General features: G+C 43.2%; 1 protein-coding gene across 7 annotated transcripts in view; it reads left to right on the top strand.

The window, feature by feature from the left end:
- The window catches only part of PRDM10 (PR/SET domain 10), a 77,782-nt gene that overhangs the window by 1,930 nt on the left and 50,363 nt on the right, over positions 1 to 25,489 (top strand). For 4 of the 7 annotated variants that reach the window (XM_083479184.1, XM_083479180.1, XM_083479182.1 and 1 more), the window contains exons 2-4: positions 19,702 to 19,884; positions 21,353 to 21,517; positions 23,141 to 23,200. In XM_083479184.1, coding sequence (XP_083335310.1) covers positions 19,792 to 19,884; positions 21,353 to 21,517; positions 23,141 to 23,200 — 318 coding nt within the window. In that variant the 5' untranslated portion in view covers positions 19,702 to 19,791. Of the gene's footprint in view, positions 1 to 17,182; positions 17,554 to 19,701; positions 19,885 to 21,352; positions 21,518 to 23,140; positions 23,201 to 25,489 lie in introns of those variants that run through there. The other 3 variants (XM_083479185.1, XM_083479179.1, XM_083479181.1) reach the window with 2 other exon arrangements.

Raw genomic sequence — 25,489 nt, 5'->3', positions numbered from 1 at the left:
CTACTGCTTGACCTGCTTGTTTCCATCTCTCATTGCCAATGGTTCTCTTAGTGTTTCTGCAGAATACCTGCTTCCCATGGTGCTATGCGATAAATGCTGTAAAATCTGAATGGGGGCCGCATGTCTGTAAATACATTAAGTCATACATGTTCCTATAGAATACTTAAATTCTGCCCTATAGCTCCAAGATGCACTTAAAAGAACACAAAAGCCTGCTGGTTCAATTCAAATGCCTGTCTAGTTCAGCATCTTGTTCTCATGGGCCATACACAGATGCCTATGGGAAACCCACAAGCAGAACCTGAGCGAAACAAGTGCTCTTGAACCCACAACTCCAGCAACTAATGGAGCTGTACTTCCTCCAACTGTGGAGGTTTAAAAAAAGTAAGGTGGGAAGGGCGGTGCAGCAATAAGCCTAAGCCTTTAAAAGCATTTTAAAAAATGGAGTTAAAAACCATAAAACTTAACTAAAAGCTAGTGGTCGCCATCTTGTCTTCTGACTGTGTTGGTAGAACATAGCCATCATGGTTAGCCACTGATAGCCTCCATGAATTTGTCTAATCTTTTAAAACCACCCAGTTTGATAGCCATCACTACTCGTGGGAGCAAATTCTGTAGTTTTAGTTGTGTGCTATGTGAAGAAACTGCTCAAAGCAGCACCCAAAACTTTCCCAAAATCTCACTCAAATCTAGGACAGGAACAGAATTGACACGGTGTCCATATAGAACCAGGATAATTCACTCAGCATTTATTGTTTTCATCCTTGTTCATGCCAGGAAGCAGCTCCCACCAAAACTGAGTGGGACTGAGTACTGTACGTATCTGGATCTCACTCCACCTGTGCTGAAAGCCATCTTACCTTGATGGTAGTTGGCAGGCAACATAGTAATCCTCTCTTTGACACAGGAAGCAGGGAGTATAAAACGAAACATTGGCATGCAGAGCTTAGTCACTCACTGTGTATAAATATAACCTGTTGATAATGAACAGGTTGATTTTTTGACCAGATGATGTCAGCTTCTGTGATGTATGGTTGCTACAGCAACTGTGCTACCCCATGGCAACCACCTGACAACTTCCACAGCAGAAATGGGGGCATTCAAGTCAATGGCAGTATGGAATTGCTAAGATGAGCTATTTTGTTCAAATATTCCAATACCGTAATTCAATATCGGCTCATTAGTACTTGCACATTTTACTGCAGTCCCTGTAGTATTGACATAAACTGGGTGTGGCACCACCCACAAAGGGATACAAGGCATCTTGGGAAGTGGGGGAGCAGGTGGTCCTTAGAAGCTGCAGCAGGGTGGCATGAGTCGTGGCACTTCCACGCAAGCGTGTGATTCAGTTGTACAATGCAATTTGGGGAGTCGGGGAAGAGCTTATGATAAAAAGGCAGAGCTAAGATGGCAGATACAACAGGCCAGTTTTTTTAAACATAAACCATGTTTGCAGTGCAAGATGCAGTTTTACCCAAGGGGTCCATTCTGAATGTCATTGTGATTGACACTGAATTTGTTTTCTACTTTGATTCCAATACTAGCTGTATATGGCTGGTGCCAAAGAACTGTACAGTGGTGAGTTATAGCTTCATCCATAGATCATCATAGACAATGATTGCTTTCTGTTCAGTACCTGAAGCCCAGGTTATGCGTCACTGGCATGGTGTTGGTCACATGATTTACCAGTTTGTGTTGGGCTGTAGCCATACTTGGTATGTTTTTACCATAAGTTCCTCCACCACCCCCGATTTGTTCATGTCCTACCCCTGCCATTGCCCCAGTGGGCTTATCTTTCTTATTCCCAAAAAATTTAAAAAATTCCTTCCAGTAACACTTCAGAGACCAACTAAGTTTGTTATTGGTATGAGCTTTCATGTGCATGCACGCTTCTTCATACCAATAACAAACTTAATAGGTCTCTAAGGTGCTACGGAAAGGATTTTTTAAATTTTGTTTCGACTACAGCAGACCAGCATGGCTACCTACATGTAACTTTCTCATTCTAGTTTCCTTTATTTTAAAGTGATATGATGCTTTCTAAACACCTGGCTATTAAAGAATTTTATAAGTGCATTCAGAAAGTGAGTGATAGCCTATGCCATCTATCCATGTTAAGTACCCCATTATGTTCTTAGTTCCAAGTCTCTTTAATGGAAAGAGAAATTACATTGATTTCAGCATCTCAGTTTCAATCACTAGCTGCCACCATGTATTAACCTGCACATAGTGGATATACTCAGAATTGTTCTGTGTCATTTTACTTTTTGGATATTTTTGTTCATTTGGGGAAAATAAAACCATTATTGGATCTGCTGTCTTTTGGGATAGGTTGAATGCTTTTCATAGAATTATCTTGAGAGGGGGAAAGTGAACCATAAATTGCCACAATTGAAACATATAGATAGGACATTTCTCCCCGGGTGCTGAATGTGGAAGATGCATCACGATTAATGCTGTGCAAAAAAGTACATGTTCACTACAGTCGGTTTCTTTTAGTTACAAAAAACCAGTATCTGTTTGCTACAAATGGCAGTGATCAAGGTTCTTGCTCATTCTAATCCCCTCTTATGTAGGATTACATGAATTTGTACCAATACACGGCAAGAAGCAAGACTCTGTGTACTAAATTATGCATCAATGTAACAGAAATTGAGTCAGGCAAACCCATGTGTCACATCTATGGTCCCTGGGGACCCCCAGGATATTCCAAGGGGGCCAAAGGTGAAAATCACGTGAATGGGAGGCCACAGCACAAGGCTAGGGGGCCACAGAGGGAAGTGACGGGGAGAGGGGAATCATTTTTTAAATTAAAAGATATCCTGACTGCCTGGCTATCCGCTTGGCCAATCACAAGTGGGTAAAGGGGTGGCCCACCAGGGCCTAGCACTCCATTTTGCCACGTGCATTTTATTTGAGCTCCTGGTTTGTTTCCAGAGGGAGGGAGCGATTGCTGAGACTCCCATTTTGACCGGTAGAGCCCACGATCCAGAACCCCTAAGTCAAGTAAGTGTGGTGGTGGTGTGGCAAGGGGTAGGGCTGGTTGAGCCAGAGCTGCTTGTTGCTGCCACGAGAGCTGGGCCTGGTGGCAGCCTGGACTTGACTCACTAGGCACTGCAATCCACCCCAGTGCCCAGTGGATCAGGCCCCTTGGATGTTGCCAGGGGGCACAGGGCCCGTCAGTAGCGTCAGCTCGGCTCTGCAAGGCGCGGGGTGAAATCCACCCCAGCGTCTTGCCAAGTGGGGTTGTCGGGTGCTGCTGACTTGCATCTAGTAACTAACCAGAAGAAAGTCGCACTGAGTTCTGTGGATCTTACTCCTAGGTAAAGGTGCATGGGACTATAGTGTTTTATCTAGGCAGCCAGGGCTCCTCTGAATGACAAGATCTTTTAGTACCAGGTCAGTGAGGACAACTTGCTTTTTAAAATTCTCCCATATATGCATAACTCCTTGTGAGCCTTTTGGACTGTATCTGTAGGTCCCCCCCCGTGTGAAATAAATGGGGTCAGTTAAGTGGTGTTTACTTTTTATAATACATGGAAGATAGATCTCCCTTGGGAGGTTCTGGACTCTCCTTCCTTGGAGGTTTCTAAGCAGAGGTTGGATGGCCATCTGTCATGGATGCTTTAGCTGAGTTTCCTACATTGCAGGGGGGTGCACTAGAAAGATGACCCTTGCAGCTCTATGATTCTATGGTTTTCTGCTTCGACAATATTTCATTATGTTCCTATCATTTTATGTAATTGTATTTTGTATAAATGATAAAAATTATGACTAAAACACGTTCCGTTTACAAACAAAACATTTAAATAGTTTCCTTTCTACTGGTATGACGGAGTGGGGGGCCACAGGAAGGAAACAAGGTCAGAAGGGGGCCAGGGTCGGAAAAAGGTTGGGAAACACTTATCTAAAGTATATTGTTATGAGTGGGGGTGGGGTGGAAGATAGGACAAAGCTGGAGTTTAGAGCTGAGTTGCAGTGATGTGACGTAGAAGGAAAGTAGCAAGCTAGAGAGAGTCAGTGCAACATTTGAGAGCAATGTTTGATTTCGGTTTTAATCCAAGACTGCAGCTGTGGGAGAAACAAGACCCTTTTGGGGTGTTAACCCTTCCATCACAGGCACAGGTTGTATATATTTGTAAATAAACCATGTCATAAAGACACCCCACAGTCTCTGCTGTGCCTCATTCCTAAAGTAAAAACAAATACCTGTTAAGCACCTGGAACCCCTGGAATCTCACACTGTGCAGAGATTATGGTGGTGTGCAACAATATTATACAAATTAAGCAAAGAAGCAAATAGCTACGAATACTACATAATTTATTTTGCTATCAAGATTCTAGATTTTTCAAGAATTTGGAATAGTGATTAGTACTATAGGAAGTACAATGGGGGAATGCAATAGGAGAGCTGTAGGAACAGAAGTCAGTGTAAAAAGGTAAAGGTAACCCTGACCGTTAGGTCCAATCGCTGACGACTCTGGAGAAACAGCTATACAGTATTTGAGGCACTGAGTACAGTATCTGTTTTCAGGAGCGATTTGGCACCTCTGGCTGAAAGACTTCAGCAGAACAGGGAGAGACGTCTACCTAAGACCCTAAAGAACTACACCCAGTCTAGTACCACATAGATCTTTGGTCTAATTGGAAATAAGGCAGCTGATGCTTTTTCTTTTTGCCTTTATGGGCTGTGTTCAGGCTATATGTACTCAGTGAGCACACACAGTTTTTAAAAAAGTTATATATAAGCAAACAGAACAGTACTTATGTCAAGACAGTGGCAATAACATAGCAGAGACTTGGGCCCCAAAATTTTAGCTTAACCTGAGGCCTTCCTTTCCTTCAATAATTTATCTCTGGATAGAATCTAAGAATGGGTAGGTATAGATGAAGGGCAATGATCTGTTCAAGACACCGAGGAACTAATTTCTCACCACTGGAATTCCCCCTTAGCCCTTTGAGTTTCTTGGATTTTACTAGTCACTTGCTGCTTGATTTGGATTTCTGCAGCCATAATGTGTTGAAGTGTACTAAAAAGAAAAGGACAGCAAACATAACTGTCCACATGCCATATACTGTGATGCAGTTATACATATGAATGGAATTTACAAAAACCTGGATAAAAAGGGGTGCTTAGCAAGTGTATAGGAGAAAGCCATTGAATGGCCAACACTTATAAATGAAATTTGAAAATCTTTTGGTCAGGGTCTTTTATGTTGCTGGTATTACACACACACACACAATATTTTTGCTATTGTGCTGTTGCTATGTAGTTTTACCCTGAGTTGGGCTGCAGTCCTATACACACATGCTTCAAAACTCATACCTGGTTACAAACATACTGAACTCAGTGGGGATAACCTCTGAATTGACACCTATAGATTGCACTGTTAAGCACTGATTTGCTGTTGTAGCACATTTGAAAACAGAATGACTAGGGCAAAAATATGTCATTTACATAACACAGGTGGGTGGTGACATGTCTGTATTTCCCCAGGTATATGCTTTATATTAAATTGTGTAAACCTGCTGGCTGTTGTTTGGATCCATGCAAAATAAACCCATTATGATTGCCTTCACATTAACTTACCCGGTAGTAGTCAAGCACATTTCTAATGTGTTTCTGGCCACCTGCAGTCATTGCCAGCTGTGCAAACCAAATTGTAACAAACTTGCAAAGGCAGCTGCAGTGCAAGGCACTTTTAAGACCAGGGGTTTATTTATTTTTATCTGTGGAGAATGTTAATAGGTCTGCTTACCAATTTTGTGTGCTGAATAAGTAATAAAAGAAGAAAGAAATTGTTGGAGAGTAAATTAAAAATGTAGCTTTCTGTACTAAATAGTTACCTTTCTTCTTTGGCAAATCCTGTGCAAATGAGATAGTTTAGCAGATGTAATTATTTTGGAATCATTGAGTGTGTCTGCTTCTTGAAGGGAAATTGTTCCCATCATTGCCTGTTCTAGATGTTCAAATGACATGAGCTGAATCTCTTGCAATCATGAAATTGTGTGAAAGTAATGAGGGGATTGGAGAGGTGGGAAGAAGTGACTAGCAATTTGCTTTTCAATGGAACTGAGCAGAGCAGGAGTATGAATGTCCTAATCATGCATTGCATTATTGGATTTGAAGGCTTTTATTGTATAATATATTGTTATATAACTCTAGCAGCAGTCCTAAAGTTTGGTCGGATAGAAAAATGGACTTCCCTCTTTCTTCATTGATTTTAAGGGAAGCTCAACAGAAGTTGGTACCTTTTCCTTGTCATCTTGAAGTGAATTAGAGAAAACAAGTGAGACCTACAACAATAAAAGAAATTTGTGGTACAGTCTGTACAGTGCTTGGAAAATCTTAGTCATTTAGTCCATCTTATGTAATGATAACACCAGTGTAGTGTTAGCCAGCCTATCATTCCTTCTTTCAAAATACTTCATTCCATCTCACCAAAGATACTCAACATTTTGTAGCCACTGAGCATGCTCAGTCATGTCTGTACTATTTGGGGATGATTTCCACCCCCACTTAGATTTTCATTCTTAAATATTTTCTTCTTCTGCAAACTTTGGCTTTCCTCTGGGCACACTGATACATTCCTCTTTTTATTCCTTCAGGAGCCCCATTTTGATTTCATAGAAGTCATAGCACCTGAGTTTGCTATTAGTGTAGATGCTTCTCTCCCCTCCTGTAGAATAATAATTTAGGCACTTTTATAATACTGATATGAGCAATATGCTTCAACATCATAGTATTGCTCTGCATCTATAATTGCCAGGTCCCTAGCATTCCATCCCAACAAAATGCAAGTGGGACTATGCAGATCTGATCTGATTGGTATGGAATATCTTTTAGGACAGGAGGGTGGTGCTGTGGGTTAAACCACAGAGCCTAGGACTTGCCAATCAGAAGGTCGGCGGTTCGAATCCCCGCAACAGGGTGAGCTCCCGTTGCTCGGTCCCTGCTCCTGCCAACCTAGCAGTTCAAAAGCACGTCAAAGTGCGAGTAGATAAATAGGTACTGCTCTGGTGGGAAGGTAAACGGTGTTTCCATGCGCTGCTCTGGTTCGCCAGAAGCGGCTTAGTCATGCTGGCCACATGACCCAGAAGCTGTACGCCGGTTCCCTCAGCCAATAAAGCGAGATGAGTGCCGCAACCCCAGAGTCAGTCACGCATGGACCTAATGGTCAGGGGCCCCTTTACCTTTTATCTTTTAGGACAGCGGACCATCCCCTGACGATTCAAATGCACACTTTATTTATGACATATAAATTAATAGCTGCCAATTGTTCTTACGCAGAAAAGCAAAGTGCTGCATTGGACAATAGCAATGGGTCTGAAACCTGCCCACCACACCTGATACTGAATGGCCTGAACACTTAAGCAGGGAAGTTGCCTGGGAAGTTTCAGTGCAAATTGGTACGCAGTTCACATATTGCTCCTTCAAATACATACACTATACACTATAAATACATGCACCATATATTGCTCTCTGCAAGTATGTACACTATGAACACCCATCCTGTTGCAGCACCAGAAAAAAAATTTGGGAGGCACAGAAGGGGCAAAGTACATTTCTAGGTGCAGAAGTTGTGTCCCACATGTTAAGATCTCGGAAATAAAAGAATATATCAGTAATGAGTCCAGCAATGGGTTGGTAGGGTGTGTGTGAGCTCCTTGTTTGGGGAAGTGTTTGCCCCCCTCTGGGGCCACCAACGACTCTTATCTGTACCTTACCTGGCATAATTTTGCTAGTAACTGTTAGTATTTGAGGTGTGGGATGGAAAAAGAATTTTGCTAATGGTTAATAGTTCAAAAATAATCTCTGCATGACAAAGGAGGGTTTTGTCCCACTAATCTGCTAAACATATGGATAACAATTGGCTTAACTACCGTACCTGAAGCCATTTCCTGCTACAGCCAGCCTTCCGTTTCAATCTTGTGTCCAAATTCTCTTTCTGCCCCACTAATGATATATAATTTCTGTGGTCGTGAATGCCTGATTTCAGCTATCCAGCCAAAAACCACCACCGCTAGTTTCTTGAAATAATAGGTGTGCTTGATGAATGACAATGCAGAAAGGAGACAGCAGTCATGACCCAGTAGTCAATGAGGCTATAAACCTATAGCACTTTGCTGCCATATCCTTGTCAAAGGCTCTCAGGAAGTACACTGACTTCCCCTCCTGTACATACTGTGATAATTAAGCTAAGTGTGGGATGTAGCTTTTTGCAGGCGTTCGTGGTGCTGCTTCTAAGCACAATGAACCACTTTGATCTGAAAGTCTGCACAACGACCTGGAGCATAATTCTATACGAAACTTGCCTCTCGCGGTAATCTTGCAGCCTTTGCATATGGCTTGTGGTGAAAGAGCATTCAGGGCTTGGCAGCAGCGACATAAAACGAATAGCAATTGCTGAAGTTGCTTCAGGGAGCTCCAACCTGGGTGCCTGTTTCTCTGTATCCCGGGGCTAAATCAAGTAAATCCTTCACTGTGCGGATATTGTGAACAGGCTTTGACATAAAACAGTGGCTTTATGACATTGGGCAGAAGACTGATGATCTGCATTGTAAAGTGTTTTTTCCAAATGTATCTGCATGTACCAGATGTACCAACATGATTTTCATATATGGCGATGTGCAGAGGTGCACATTGCTTTCCCTCATACAGATAGCCCATGCCTTTAATATTCCATATGCTTTCTTGTTAGTGTTCTTTACTGAGACTCTCTGTGTCATGGGAATACCAATTTAGGGACAGTTTTAGGCCACGTGGTTACATGTCTTGTCTTTTCTATGATTAGTGCAAAGGAAATTATATTTTCTTAGGGAATTGCCTAGGAGAATATTCCAAAAACATTTCTAGACAAATTGTGAAGCAGGTCTTCATGTACTACACCCAGCTACAAAAAGTGGTTTTGCCAAGGGCTACCCACTGTGGGATTGGAACAAGGCCTAGACTAGAGGCAGAAGCCTCCACCTCGTGGCCAACTTGGAAGGCATGATATGGGATCAGTGCCCAGATTCCTATGATGGTTATGGAATCTTCATGGCCCTTATTGACTGAGAGCCCCTAATAGCATTCTCTCTTTGAGTAGAACTAGCTAGCACGCTGGAAAATAAATCCTGCGACAATTTGATTGCCCTCTCTAGCCCTAATCCTCCCTTGTTTATTCCTCACCATACCACTGGACTGCCTCATCATCATTGTGTGGATCCCACTGAGACCACCCCAACTGCTGAATCTTTGGGGAGTTCTTGGTTGTTGGCCCAGCTTCTGAAAGGTTCCTTCTTTGATACTTGTATGGCATCAGAACAAAGTCACCAACAACCCTATAAAAGTAATTTCCAGGTAGGGAAATTAAGTGGACATATGTATACTGGGGAGTCCATTGGCTGTGGCCCCATGAACATGCCCACTGCATGTACTAGCATGCAATAGCATACCATACTGCTGCATACAGAATTGTGAATTATCCCTAAGTTGTAATAGAAGACACAGGTTTCTATTAAGGATAGCGGGAATTTTTATTTATGTTTTACTGCATCATCTTTACCCCTGTGCAAAGCATTATATCCTTTCAATTACAGATTTATTTATTTTTTAAAAGCAGAATTATCCACTCAAGAATATTTTAACATGAATCAAATAGACTCACCACAGTACTGGTTTTCTAGTTCCCACTGAGATTAGGTTTAGAGATCTAAGCTCACAGTGAAGGTTTCTTTATTTATCACTTGTGAGCTGTGACTCTCTGAAAGAGAAATGGTGTTTCTGTATAATTGCTATTTGGTGTGGCAAAAGGTTCATTTTTCATTCTCCAATTCAGACTCTCATCAGTTCAATATATGTCTGAGCAGATTTATTTTCCAACAAAATTTCACAAAAATAGAAGATTGGTTAAGCCTGCACCTGAATCACTATAAAAGCAGTTTATTGCCTAGTAGGTGCTTTTGAAAAGGAGCTGCCTAATGCATTTATCTGTTCACCAGTATCTGCACTGGAGAGAGAAGTCTTTTCTTTCACTGGTCCTAGTTTATCACTGAAACAGATAGTACACTTCAGTTTTTGAAGACATAGATGGATCTTTGTTTACTACATCAAAAGAGAACTGTAGGACTTCATTGTCACCCACTGCGATGTAGCAAAGCTTCTGCTGTTCCTTAATTTCAGTGTTCTGTAACAGACCAACTTCAAAAGCCAACCTGTCTTGCCATTCACAATGTAAGTTGACACTGAAAGAAGTCATCTTGAAAAGGGAGGGGCAACATCTTTTGCCTCCCAATAGTACCAGGAAAAGTGCCAATGCCAGGAAAAGTGGTTAAACCTAAGGAAGGGAGATATTGCTGCTTTTACCATCCTCACACTACTATTAACTTTTTTCCTACCACCCTAACACAGCTTTCCACCCCCCATATGTATAATCAATTTTTATTAAAAGTTTTCCACATAAGATACAATAAAAATCACACTAATCTAAAAAAGAAAAATAGAAAAAAGACAAAGAAAGGAAGACAATAAAGAAAGAAAGAGGAAAACGAAATTGCAAAGTCTTGTATCAAAATGAAGTCTTAGCACTTATTCCACACTCTTTCAGTCCCAGCATCCACATCCCATTTGTTGGGTAGGTTTCCAATGATAATTAAAGCTTTGGATTAGCACGACACAAAACAGACAACTGCTGGTAATTTTACAGTACAAGGCCTAGAACTCTACAGATATTTTCTGCCAGAGCTAGACTAGGGCTGTGGGTGGCTGTGTCTTACTCTAGGGTCCTAAGCTTACACCTGCAGTGCAATAGGCAGAAGCTGTTCCACAAGGCAAAGGCAAAGACAAACTCCTATTACTCTATCAAACCTGGCCAAATCAAGATGACACACATCTTCTGTTCCTGAAGAAGGGCCCGAGGGCAGAGCACACACAGTCTGAGATGGCTCACAAAGCTAGGCCCAAGCCCCAGATCAGTTCAAGCACTGCCTCACCGGTACTTCTCAACTTTGAGATGCTCTTTTGGGAAAGACGAGGAGAAAATTCTATTTACTTTTTGTGTCTTTGGATGCAACCAGTTTTGTGCAGTATATTATGTTGAGATGTTTGTACCTAGTGCTAGAGTTTGTCTGGAAGGGTGGTTTTGGATGCTTCTATTGAGTGTAGAATATGGCCATATCACATATGTCCAATATCTTGTACATGTGTCATTTCCAGAATAGAAACTGTGTCTCACAATGTAAACTGAGATACATGTGTCATTTTGCAGTGGGAAGCCCTGACTGGTGGAGGTCTCCTATGGTGTGAAGCTGTGATGAAACACTTATGTGTGTTGGTGGATCAGGACATATGTTGTTTCCATTATGGAAATTAATGCTCGTGTTGGAATTTTGTTATATGTGAGGTGGCCTAGAGATAGCAGTGTAAACTATGTAGGATCATTGGCAATGAACATGGAGATGCCCCTGTTGTTTCTGGAAACGGGTAGCTGTATCTCCACTGTGCTTGACTTCTTGGTCCGTTTTGGCATTGTGATACTGTAATACGGGGGCAGAAAACTTTTTTCAGCCTGAGGGCCACATTTCCTTCTGAGCAACTATCTGAAGGCAGAGTGGTAGTTGTAGTAGGTTCTGTATTTTGCACTTCAATTTTTCAAGTTTGGAATCTTGGTATTATTACGCATGCTTCTTCCTTTTAACCGAATTTGAAGAATTTAGTAACATGGTTTTTCCTTAAGCAAGCCCTTGGAGCTGGTAATATGGGATCTGGTTAAAAGTAGAATCACAGCACAGACAGTGTGTGAGAAAATAGAAGATGGGGAAACATCAAAAGAGAAAAGATGACCTTCTCGCATAATTTGGAAGGAGAAGGGAGGACAGATTAAAGAGAGCTTTATAGGGGAGAACATTCTGCCAACATTAAAAAAAAAAGTGGGTGGGAGGTTAGAGTGTGAGAATAATAATTATTTTAATCCTTAGGTTGGTTTAAGAAAGAAGCATAGTTTGTTCTATATTCTGACACAACAGAGAGCCAGTGATTACATGTTCTCATATCACAACATCACGTACAGTATTGAATGTTGATGATGATATCTGTTTCAAAGGGGTTTCCCCCTCGTAAGTGCTCCAAAATATTTCATATATATATTACCTTAGTAGCTATTAACAATACAGCCCTGTAAAGCAGACCAGTATTCAGACTTGGGGCTCTCTAAGATGACCTAAGGGACTCGTAAGGAACGCGGGTGGCACTGTGGGTAAAACCTCAGTGCCTAGGACTTGCCGATCGTATGGTCGGCGGTTCGAATCCCCGCAGCGGGGTGAGCTCCCGCCGTTCGGTCCCAGCTCCTGCCCACCTAGCAGTTCGAAAGCACTCTTAAGTGCAAGTAGATAAATAGGTACCGCTTTATAGCGGGAAGGTAAACGGCGTTTCTGTGTGCTGCGCTGGTGCTGGCTCGCCAGAGCAGCTTCGTCACGCTGGCCACGTGACCCGGAAGTGTCTCCGGACAGCGCTGGCCCCCGGCCTCTTAAGCGAGATGGGCGCGCGACCCCAGAGTCGGACACGACTGGCCCGTACGGGCAGGGGTACCTTTACCTTTACCTTTTAAGATGACCTAGTGAGTTAATGACTGAGGTGAGATTTGAAGTGTTCCTGCTCTTAACCCCTACATCACACCATATTTCATTTAGTGAAGCTTACTCTTGTGGTGAGAGATCATTAGGCTTAAAGCCAAGGGCAAGAATATTGAGCCGTAACATAATAATGTGAATACTGTACTGTGCTTGCATATTATGTTACACACAATATAGTCAATGACAAGAGTTTTAGATTTGGATGGGGAAAACACATATTTAGTCCCCCCCTTTCTTCTCTTTCCCTTGGCCATGAAGCTCATTCTGTGGGTTTGGGAAAGTCACTACCTACATCGCACTGTGAGGCCAAAAATACTACTCTGAATTCTTTGGAAGAAGGGCCGGATACAAATGTCATTAATCACTGAAAGGGATGTTAGGGAACGCTCCCGATATGGCATTGCGTTGAATTTAAAACAAATATTTTTCTTGACGCAAGGGAACTGTGTGGGCTTCCTCTGGTGCCCTGATGTACTGTTTGCACTGCCTTCTGTCAGCGTTGCATTGCTTTCCCACTCCAGGATGATGACACAATGCATTTATATCCTCCTGCCACTCGCCTGGCTTTCTTTGCAGCTGCTCTTAGTGGCATAGCCTCCTTTCATGCCGGCATAGCTGCTTGCTCTCCTCACACCCACACTGCTACCTTGCTGTAAGATGCTAGCCTGGGGGATGCTGCAGACATGCAAGGGATTGGCTCATGTCCTTGCATCAGCCTCGCAATGCAGCAGACTGCATTCACTCCCTCCACCCCTCCAACACAGGCTGCCACAGACATGCTGTTGGCATTCCTTGTTTTGCAGTGGTAGCTGTCAAGTGTCTGTATGCTATGTGAAAATAATAAGCAAAAGAAACACAAATGTTCTACACAGGGGCAGTGTGGTGATGGGGAGGGGGGAATTCATCCACTGTGCCCGCTGTGGGGAGGAAGAGACAAATTCTAACGATTTTAGAAACCCAAGGAAATGATTTTTTTTTTTGCATCATAATAATAATAATAATAATAATAGTAAGGTGTTTCGGCTTATGAAGAAATAATGTAATTGTTAATTTCTTCTAATAATTGTTGTTTGCGTGGACTTCCCTTCAACTCTATGGGGTCATGTCACAGAATGAAAACAAGGCTGAGATCAATGTCCTTCCTTAACACTATCACTCTGTGAAATAAATTTTGTTTCTGTGTGCTGTCATCTCCCTGGAAACCTACAATGGGTAGGTGGCAGTGGGGGGGGGGGGAGCCACACTCTGGTAGCTACGTATGAGATGAGTAGAACTGGCACACCAGTCATTTAAAAAAGAAAAAACAAGAACACCAGAATCGTGTGCACAAAAATTACCCATATTCTAGAGGCTGTATTGTATCCTGTGCTAAACTTACACAAAGTAGGTCCATTGAAATAGATGGACACGACTAACTTAAGTTCATTTATTTAGATGGGTACAATCTGAATAGAACTTAGTTGGATACAACCCTGGATGTTTCAACTTGAACAGAGTATGCACATTTAGTTAGTGCTTATAAGTTTATGCCACTTGTCCATTATGAAAATACAGAAAGTGGCTAACAATAGAATTTGCAATTGAAAATAACCAATCCATATAAGATAATAAGGAATAATATAATAAAACTTTATAAAAATCACTTGAGAACACACACACACACACACACACACACACATTCTTTTGGCTTGTTTGGCATAATTAATTCTGGTTCTGTGCCAGAGCTCCATGTGGTGTCCAGTGCTGTGTGTTCTGCACAGCCTTTTTTTTTTTTTTTGGAAATCATTTGCAGTCTTTATCAATATATTTCTAAGCTTATTGGTTCAGTGTTGCAGTAGAAGAGCTTGCATTATGAAGATGTTTCTCTCATAGCTTTGCTCCGATGCAGTCAGAGGTGGAGACCCAGGGGCAAGGAGGTGGTTCAGCAGGCAGCTCCGTCTGCACCAGCCTGACAGGTTGTTCAGATGGAAGAGCCAGATCAGACATGGAAGCTTTATAGGATCCAAGAGGGCACTCTATTGGCTCTGTGTGTCATCTGATCCTTCTTGGGCTAGTAGTGGCAGGGCTAGCCTCCAGCCGCGTGAAGTGGTGCTGCAGCACCAGCAGAGATCAGGTGAGCTGCTTCCTCCATACTACCTGCAAGCTGCTAAAGTGACAGAGGAAATAACATGCCTGGAACAGGTTTGAGAAATCTGGGGACATCTTGTTGCTGAACTCCAACTCCCATTTTCCATGACCATTGGCCAGGTTGGCTGGAGCTGATGGGAGCTGAAGTCCAACAACATCTGGAGGGACACAGGTTCCCCATCCACAGCTGAAACTCTTGGACATGTCCTCTGTTTAGGACCCCAGCACCTCAAAGATGCCCCTGAAATAACAGTCCTAACATAATTGCTGCACTGAGCAGAGCTCAGCTCAGATACTGAACAAAATAGTAGCTGCTGTTATTACTATTGCTTGTTATGTACTCAACATAGTTTTTCGTCGTTTTCTCCTCTCAGTGTTTGGTTGTTTATTTGACTGTTGGACTGTTTTCTGGATGTATAAATGGAATACTATAACCCCCCAAAGACTCAATTGGGAAGACAACATTTCCCGACTGAGCCTTTGATCTTCTTCCCTATAGAATCATAGACTTGTAGAATTGGAAGGGACCATGAGCGCCATCTAGTCCAACCCCCCGGAACTGCAGGAATCTTTTGCCCAATACGGGGCTTGAACCCGTGACCCTGCAATTAAGAGCCTCATGCTCTACTGACTGAGCTATTCCTTCTTTTTTCACACACACACACCCCTTACTTGGACAAGCCACATGCCTTAGAAACAATTCTATCCTGAGGGATCTTAAAACTATCCTCTTAGCCTCTTCATTCCCCCTCACACAATTGCATGGCAGGGTTGCGCCTGATATTTCCGACATTGCACACCTGTCAGGTGGCCATGTGCAGGAAGCGGGATGCATAGAGGGCACCTGCTCTACGCAGGTAAACTCTGCAACATGCTGCTGGAGCCTACGTACAGAGAACAGGCTTGCAGACTTGTCTATTGCATTTCTATCCCACCGCTTTCTCCAAGGAGCTCAAGGGGGCAGACAGGGTTCTTCCCCGTCCTCATTTAACCCCCACAACAACCCTGTGAGGTAGGTTAGGCTGAGAAGCATTGACCGTCCCAAGGCCACCCACCCAGGGAGTTTTCATGGCTGAATAGGGATTTGAAGCCTGGTCTCTCAGCTCCTAGGTAGACACTAACCATTACATCAGATTGGCTGTAGATGGCTGGGTGGAGCTGGCAGTGGTGTGGGGTGGGACCCTATCCTCACCTTCATGCTATTTTTTGCCATGGGGTGGGGGTGGGGAATGACTGAATTGGGTTCTTGGCATACATTGCTCAGTTGAAATCCCAACTGCGTTACTGAGGAAGGCAGGAGTCGAAACATTTAACTTGCTAAAGAGTGTTAAATCTATCTCTGTTTCATCATTCACTTATCAATATATGCCCATGGAGACTGTTTCTCAGCTGCTGTATAAAAAACATTGGTTTGGAAACTCAAGAGCATTTCTCATGTAGTCTGAGATACAACACAGGGGGCTTTTGGTCGGAGGATTAAAGTAAACATTCTCGAGGGTATGTGGAGTTCCTTAGGCACACGTAAAGTAGTTCTTTGGATCCTAGCCATAGGAACACTTGCGGATGTTTCCTCCTCGCCATGTAATAATAATATATTGGCATATTAAGATCGGTTATCCAGGGGTTTGCTTCTGATGCATGTAAACTTGCCAGATGTTCCTTGTTTCAAGGGGGTGTTCCAACTGCAATAATGGATGTTTCTTATTTACCACTGCTGCAGCTCTCCTGAACTTCATAGCACAGAGTGCCCTATTTTTGCCGTGTCTCTTTATTGTCATGGTGTGGTGGTAGGGGCGAGAGAGAGATTTGGCAGGCTGGGATCTTGCGCTAAGCCTGAGAGGGAGGCACTGTTTGGCATCTAGAGCCTTATACGCAGTCCGATAAATGTAGAGAAGGCAGTGTCGTGTTGCGTTCAGATGCTGAGACCGTGTTGGTTTTTCTACTGTTCCTCTGAGGGACATTATTGTTCGCCTTTCCTGTATTATTGATTTGAGTCTTCTGTAATAAGTCATGCATGGGGGGGGGGGGGAAATATATCGACTCAGAGCCTGCAAGAGTTCTAAAATGCTAGCAAGCAAGATGAATGGAAGGGGTGGTATTTGCCTCTCCCCGTCCCCATGCTCCATTTACAAGCCAAATGCCATTATATGGGCATAAATTATGTCTAAAAATGATTTGCATTTAAAATTGAAATGGGTGGAGCAGTCACTGAGGAGCCTTTTGCTTTCTTTCTTGTGCATTGGCAAGGGTTGCTAACTATTAGATCAGCTCAGCCAGTCAGTATAAAATAAAGTTAATTGGACTTGCCGAAAATCAAATGGCCTCAGCCTTGCACTAATTCCTAAGTCTGTGATTTAATAATGACACTGGAGACCAAGGACTGGAAAGGTGCTGAATGACTGTCTAAACCAATCAGCAGAGCTGTAAACTACACTTCTGAGATTCCCAGTGGCAGATTGGGACGCGTGGTTGAAATCACAAGGGGTGGATAAAGCCGTACATGGAAGCAATTTGTCAAGATTCCCGAGCTTACGTAAATTGGAATTTAAGCTTCATTTTTAATTCTCTCTCTTTCTCAGCATTTCAGCTGCCAAGAGGGACCGTACATTTGGGATCAGGAGGAGGAGCAGCCCCTGAGCGGAGGGGCTGGTTAAATGCTGAACTAGAAAAATAAAAACAAGTCAATTAGGGACTGAAGGGTGTGTTTTTTCCAAAAAACAACAACGACAACAAACAACAACAGGCCAGTTTCAATGTAACATTTCATGCTTACATGATGACTCTTCAACATCATCTAATGAGCACATACGAGAGGTAGTTATTTTGGAACGGTAATCTGCATAACTTCCAAATGTCATTCATGAATGTGAAATGTTGCATCGAATGAGCTCATTTGAAACAGGATAACGCTGGTTATAATCAGATAATTTGCTCAGTGAAATATCACCGAGTGTGCGAACAAGTCCACTGGTTGTTTCCTCCCTGCAAACAAGCTGCAAACTTTGTTGCTATGGAGCACCCCCTCCTGGATAGCATGAAAGCAAGTACAGTACTGCGTCTTGACTTTCCATGCAAATCTGGCTTTCTGCTGGAAATTCGCTTTGATTTGGGGAACGCAAATTGGTAGGAACAACTTGTTTGTAAACTCTATTGCCTCCCTGTTAGGGGAGTGCAGCATTGATCAGGGCAAATAATTGAATCGGGTGTCTGTCTCTGCCAGGCCTAACATCACTGTTCAATACAACAGTTTGTGCTCCTCTTAAATGTATGCTGCATTCTAAATGCTTCAGGACTGAATAACGGAGTATACTTTCACAAGTGACACCAAAGGTGTATTTTTGTTTCTGTTCTTGGGACTAGCCAGCGTTGGATGCTTGCTGTCAATTGCCAATCATCATAACTGGCCACAGTAAAACAGCACTGTGGCCTTCACATACCGGAAGGTGGTTGATATTTCCAGACCCTTCAAGTGTTTCCAGGGACATCCCTGATTTAGACAAGCTGTCCCGGTTTCTGATTTGATCCTTGAATGTCCCTCTTTTCCTTAGGATGCCCCTGTTTTCATTGGAGAAATGTTGGAGGGTATGGAGTTATCCAACCCCCGAGCCGTCTGAAGGCAATCCTGTACAGTATAGGGAAGGTTTTTAATGTTTTATTATGGTTTTATATATGCTGGAAGCCGCCCAGAGTGGTTGGGGCAATCCAGTAAGATGTGTGGGGGTACAAATAGTAAAATTATCATTATGTGACGGGAGGTCCCTATTTCCATCAGAGAAATGTTGGAGGGTATGTATTTCTAAGAACACAAAAACATGAACATTAGAACATGTTCAGCTTGGGTTTCCGTGACACCATATTCGAAATCTAGGACAGGGGTGGGCAGACTTCAGGCTTGAAGGATCTGCTTTAGTTTTCTCTCATTCATTACACACGAACACACACACTCGGAGTCCATTACCTAGTGCCAGGTGCAAAATACATACAGTGGTACCTCGGGTTAAGTACTTAATTCATTCCGGAGGTCCGTTCTTAACCTCAAACTGTTTTTAACCTGAAGCACCACTTTAGCTAATGGGGCCTCCCGCTGCTGCCGGAGCATGATTTCTGTTCTCATCCTGAAGCAAAGTTCTTAACCCGAGGTGCTATATCTGGGTTAGTGGAGTCTGTAACCTGAAGCGTATGTAACCTGAAGCGTATGTAACCCAAGGTACCACTGTACACTACACTGAAAATTAAAGAATCCTAAACCCAGGCTTTTGTTCTGAGTACCAGAACTGAATGGAGCTCACAGTCCTTACATGCAAAAACCCACTCCCAAGTTACCCCAGGATTTCTTTCTTTCAGCAATATTTGGTGGTGTCAAGTTATTTTGTTGCTGTTATTATTGAATGTTTGAAAGTCAAAACCCTTGCTGATCAAATCACTCAGAGATGTACTATAGAACTATCCTGATCCCTGCCCACTACTGATATAGGAAACTGACACTGGTATGAGCATCTCTTGGGAAAGGTGCCAAAGCTCTGATTATATTTACATAAATAAGGATTTGTATTGTTATGGTAGAAGCAAGATGCCCATCACTGTGCCTGCCAAAGTTTGTGTGTGTGGAAAAGTGTCTGTATATTTCAGAAATTCTCAGGGTGAACTTGGAGACACTACTGCAGTGGCAGCTAAACCTGCCCAGCTGCTCATGGTGACTGATTGCAGCATCTAGTTTTGCGCTCCCTCTCTCTGTCTGCTGTGACCCAGATTGCATGCTCATTTTGTCCCATAGAAATAAATGGGAACCATGGACAACTGAGCTATTCCCTTTCTGTATAGCTCCACGCTAGAGCCCAATGAAGCCTAGGGAGCTGGATTTTTTATGGGTGGTCAAGTTTCATGGTTCCCTTTGTATTACTGTAAAGTATGCAGTTCTTTGATATATATATATATATTCTCTTCCCCTCTCTTTCTGTATAGCTATGGTACAGAAGGTTACCTTGTCTCGAGACAAAACAGCCAGATGAATCTTTTCAGCCAAGCTCAGTTTCGATAATTAGTTATCACACTATGGAGCCCGACAGCAGGGACGACATCGACTTGAAAGAGGAAACCGCACAGGTGTGGTCTGAATCAGCTGAGCAGGAACAGAATACTGCTCAGGTGACTAGTGCTTATTGCATTTTCTAACCGCTGATGTTCACGCAGTCTGTGTATATGAATAGGGCATCCTTGCAGTAGCTCAACCTGCTTCTTAAATTGATTTGTGTGTGTAGATTGTTATTGGATATATGTGAAGCTGTCTTGAGGGTTCGATTTTTGCATGATACAGAAATTTCCCTGGCTATAGATTTTATTCTATGAAGTTCTCCTAAGGTTTCAGATACACCAAATAAAATATGTTGGGGTTTTTTAAAAAAAGTTTGTTTTTTTAAGTGGCTATAACACAAGAAAGAAAAGTGACATTATCATTTGTGTTCCAGCTTATTAGAAATATCACATTTCCCATAAATCGTATCAGCCTACATTACTTTTAAAAAGTTACGTTGTATTTCTTATACATATATAATGTAATACTGTACATACTTAGATAAGAGAGGAAACGGAGGGTTTGAGGATAGCACATTCTGTCCTTTATAACTTAATAGCTGTACTTCACAAAATAGTTGTTGATGACTGTTTTGTATTGGTAGGGCCATTGAAGATTAACAATTAGGCTCAAATTTCATTTGGTCCAGGTACCCTTAGGGTTGTCCCCTTTTCCCTTGATACAGGATTTGTACTTTTAACAGCTGCATAACAGGTAGAAATCCAACAGGCCTAGTTTCTTTCCCTTCACCTACATGCCTGCAAGTATTATATGTATTGGATTTTTATGTACTATGAAGCTGATAGAGATGCACAACTTTTTAGGAAACAAAACAGCTGTAATTGACCTCAATGGTACTAAACTGATTTCGTTCAAACTATCCCAGTTGAACTGGGTCTTGGATTGAACTGTTAGTGATTTCAGTACCAAATTTTCAACAAAAGTGGCATTTTAGGTTAGGCTTTCTTATTCACCTAGTTTTGGTTTCTTCTGAGCTGATTCTGTATGAGTTGCCCATGTAGTCTGGAATATTACTAGGGATACACAGGCAACTCCCCACTTATGTGCATGCAGTTGACACGGAACCACGCAAGCGTGCATTGTGCTGAACCAAGAAGTGAATATAAAAGTGCAAAAACAGCACTAGAAGAGCCCAGAAGGGGCAAAAAGGGCGCACAAACAGTGCCTAGCAAAACCAGGAGCCCTTGCACTGAGTGTTGAGGCCTCTGGAGAGTGTGCTGTTTGAACAGGGAGGTTTGGAAGGAGTGATTGTGGAGTTTGACCAGTCTGGTAAGTGCTACTGGTTTTTAAGGTTGTTTTTTTCAGGGGTTTTCAGAGGTTTAGTGTGTGTTTGCAGGCTTTTTCAATGGTGTTTCAGATATACATGATTGCACTGACACACACAGTGCCTTGAAATGTAACCCCCACATGAACTGGGAGTAGCCTGTACATATGTGTTGCCGTACATTCTTATGCACAGCTTTGTGTCTGGACAGTTCCTGACATTTCTTCTCTGCCCCTGTTCCCCTTCCCTTTCTCCAGGTCCACTTTGTCCCTGAAGGTGGAACTGTGGCTCAGATTGTGTACAGCGATGATCAGGACCGTCCTTCACAGCAGGTGGTCTACACTGCCGACGGCACATCTTACACCTCTGTGGACACCTCGGAGCATACACTGGTGTACATCCACCCCGTGGAAGCCACTCAGGCATGTGACATCTCACATCCCCTGTCTCTTGTCTACTCGTGGCTGCAAAGAGCAATAATTTCATTCAGAACTTGGGCCAGCTGCCTGCAAAGCTGTGTGAATGCCTAATAGTCCTCAGCTGTGCATAATCATCTAGCCATTGGTGAAGGGGGAGTTTGGACCTTTCATGCTAAATGAGAGTGCAGATGTTGTAATCAAAAAATGCTGGGAGGCTATTGAGTATGAAGCCCTGTCCATTTCGCTTCTCTGAAACTGGAATAATTTAGCCTTTTTTCCTCTTCAAAAGATGACATGAGTAATCAGTGCAACAATATCAGCCATCACAGTGTTCTGTAAAACAAGGGGGTTCCTAATCCATTCTTTTCAGATTTCTTATTTGCATAGCCAACTTTAGGTAACTACTAATAATTCGGGCATTGGAACTTGTATTTTTCTAACCATTGTACTAGTCTGTAGACTTGAACTGGACAAATCTATTGATAGGTTTTCAAACTTTGTGCCTTTAGGAAATATTTGAAACAATGATTTGTTTGCATGCTCTATGCATTACTTCTGCATTGCGGAGGACCTTGGACCCTGTTCTATGGTGTGCATTTATGGGGGGGACGACACAGGGAGCTAGCTGCCTTGACAACAAGTCAGACCACTGGTTAGCTAATTCAGTACTGCCTGCACTGACTGGCAGCAGCTCTGCAGGGTTTCAGATGGCGGTCTTGCCTAGAGATGCCACCAATTGAACCTTGGACCTTTTGCATGCAAAGCATTACAGTGCTGCTGAGCAACAGCCCTTTGCATCTTTACTGATCAGACTTGTTTGGATTCTCCAGTGGTTCATGTGAGCGAGAAACCGCAGACAACTTGGTACACTTTGGAATTTGTGTTAGTACTTTCTAGATGGAAATGCAACATCACACTCAACACTTCTGTGTTTCCACATTGCTGAGGAAGATCAGTAGTGGTTGGAAAGCTGTCTTTCAGGAGAGCGTATCTATTGTTACTGATCTTCTCATTGGGAGATCTCTAAAAAGCTGTTAACGAACCCCAGGAACATGGTTTGAGAACCGCTGTTCTAATTTAAACAAACCATATAGCTGCTGGTAACAGGAGCCTACTAAATTCCCAAATCCCAGTCCATCCTCTATTTCCTTACGCTGCCGTTCCTTTTTCAGCCCCCCCCCCCAGTGTTAATTGCACTCCATTTGGGTGCTTTACTGTTCCTGTTTTAATCAGGTCCTTCTACTTCTTTACCCCTTGGCTTAAATTGTCAAGCAGGATTTTGCTTTTAAGCTTTAATGTGAGCGCTCTTGAGTTGACGCAGAGAGAGAGAAAGCACGTACAAACAACCTGCTACAATTTGGAATTCATGTTAAGTGCTTTCAAGATGGAAGCTGTTCTGTCAATGTACCACCACCACCTCACACTTTATAGGTGGACTGTTGGCATTAAGAGTGCATTTCATAAATACACTGTAGTGGCCAAGGTAACTGGCCTTATGGAAATTGAATGAAATCAGCTGTTTGTCCAATGCCACTTTCCTTTCAGCAAGTTTGTTCTGTCACTGTGAGCTTCGCATAACCAAGCGTTACCGAGACCCTCTTAATCATTCTTTATTATTTTGTTCAGACTTTGTTTACAGACCCATCCCAAGTGGCATACGTCCAGCAGGATGCAGCGACACAGCAGGTAAGGTTCAGGCTTTTCGGTTGCACTTTACATGTGTCTGTTGATGGGCTATGCATTTATTTTGTCCTGTTCTTGTATCTGCAAAACCTGTTCAATGAGTGATTATAGTGGGATTGGCGTGAATGTACATTCACCTTTCTGAAGGGATTCATTTGTTTCCTACTGTAGTCATGCAGTTCTAGCACGGTGGCAATCACAGAGAAACCTAAATTTTCAGTTTAGAAAAATGGTAAGTGAGTGGATAGCTCTGGTGGTTAGAGCATGGTGCTGATAATGCCAAGGTTGCAGGTTTGATCCCCGTATGGGACAGCTGCATATTCCTGCACTGCAGGGGGGATGATCCTCAGGGTCCCTTCCAACTCAGTTCTATGATAGCTCTGTATAGAAGGTGTGGAGAAATCTAGTGGAGCTGAATGTTGGAAAATTCAGAACAGACAAAATAAAAGTACAGTGGTACCTTGGGTTAGGGACGCGGGTGGCGCTGTGGGTTAAACCACAGAGCCTAGGGCAGGGGTCTGCAACCTTTAAGACAAAAAGAGCCACTTGGACCCGTTTCCGAAGGGAAAAAAAACTGGGAGCCACAATCGGGCGGGAAGGTGACATCGGGACAGTGCGTGACTAACGCACACACTGCCCCCATGTGACGTCACAGCCAGTACAGAGCCCACCAACGTGCGGAGTGTCGGGGCGCACAATGCGCCTCCTCCCCTCGCTAGTATCCACCCCAGAGCTGCGGCAAAGGTGTAAAAGAGCCACATGCGGCTCTGGAACCACGGGTTGCCGACCCCTGGCCTAGGGCTTGCCAATCAGAAGGTCGGCGGTTCTAATCCCCGTGATGGGGTGAGCTCCCGTTGCTCGGTCTCCTGTCAACCTAGCAGTTCAAAAGCACGTCAAAGTGCAAGTAGATAAACAGGTACTGCTCCGGCGGAAAGGTAAACGGCGTTTCTGTGCGCTGCTCTGGTTCGCCAGAAACGGCTTAGTCATGCTGGCCACATGACCCGGAAGCTGTACGCCGGCTCCCTTGGCCAATAAAGCGAGATGAGCGCCTCAACCTCAGAGTCAGTCATGACTGGACCTAATGGTCAGGGGTCCCTTTACCTTTATCTTTACCTTGGGTTACAAACTTAATTTGTTCTGGAGGTTCATTCTTAACCCGAAACTGTTCTTAGCCTGAGATGCGCTTTCACTAATGGGGCCTCCCACTGCTGCTGTGCCGCCAGCGCGCAATTTCTATTCTCATCCTGGGGCAAAGTTTGCAACCTGAGGAACTATTTCTGGGTTAGCAGAGTTTGTAACCCGAAGCGTTTGCAATCCGAGGTACCACTGTACTTCTTCACATAGGGCACAGCTAAACTACAAATTTCTCTCCCTCCCGCAAGATTAGAGATGACCACCAACGTGGATGGCTTTAAAAAGTTGGACCAATTCATAGAGGATAAGGCTATCAACAGCTGTCACTGGCAGTATGCCTCTGAATGCCAGTTACTGGCAATCCTAAATGGGAAGTGTTGCTGCTGCACTCAGGTCCTGCTCAGGGACTTCCCACAGGCCTAGGGTTGGCTACTGTGAGAACAGGATGCTGGGTTAGTAGGTGGGCGTTTGGCTTAATTCAGCAGGTGTCTTCTTAAATTGTTAAGGTGCTCTTCCTTGGACCAGCTAACATGATGAAAGGTCACCTAGTGTCTAAAGCAGGGGTAGTCATCCTTTTTATACCTACCGCCCGCTAATGCATCTTTCTTGATGGTAAAATTTCCTTACCGCCCACCAGTGCTCGATGGAAGGAGGATTCAGCTTGTGCCCTAGAACCCCCTACCGCCCACCTAGAATCCTGAAACACCCACTAGTGGGTGGTAGGGACCAGGTTTGACAACCCCTGGTCTAAAGGATGTCCTGCAAGGTCAGTTTTAAGAATGTTAAGAGGACTGCTTAACTAAGATTTCCTGTTCCGAAAACATTCTACTATATCTTTCATTTAAGTTATCAAAAAACAAACAAACCCCCAACCTGTTTTATTGTTTTGTTTGTACACCCACATAATTGGGAGATAACAGCATTTCTCGTTTATACAGGCAGAAGCTTTTTCGAGTTTTTATTTGGGATATAACTGTAAAAGCTAAAAATTCCAATTACTTGCTGCTGTGTCTGATGTATATAGTCCTAGTTTGTGCTTGATGTGCTCACTAGTGTGAAATTGACTAGGAGTAGCATGAAATTGAGGACTGGAGATGTGAGGATTCGAGGATGCAAAAGGGAGGGGGGGACCCTGTATTTGAAAAGGACTAGCTTCTC

Source organism: Podarcis liolepis, assembly GCF_965112155.1.
Source record: "Podarcis liolepis genome assembly, chromosome: 16".
NCBI classification, from domain to species: Eukaryota; Metazoa; Chordata; class Lepidosauria; order Squamata; family Lacertidae; genus Podarcis; species Podarcis liolepis.
Note: the sequence above shows the minus strand (reverse complement) of the source record. Positions and strands in the feature narration are given on the sequence as shown.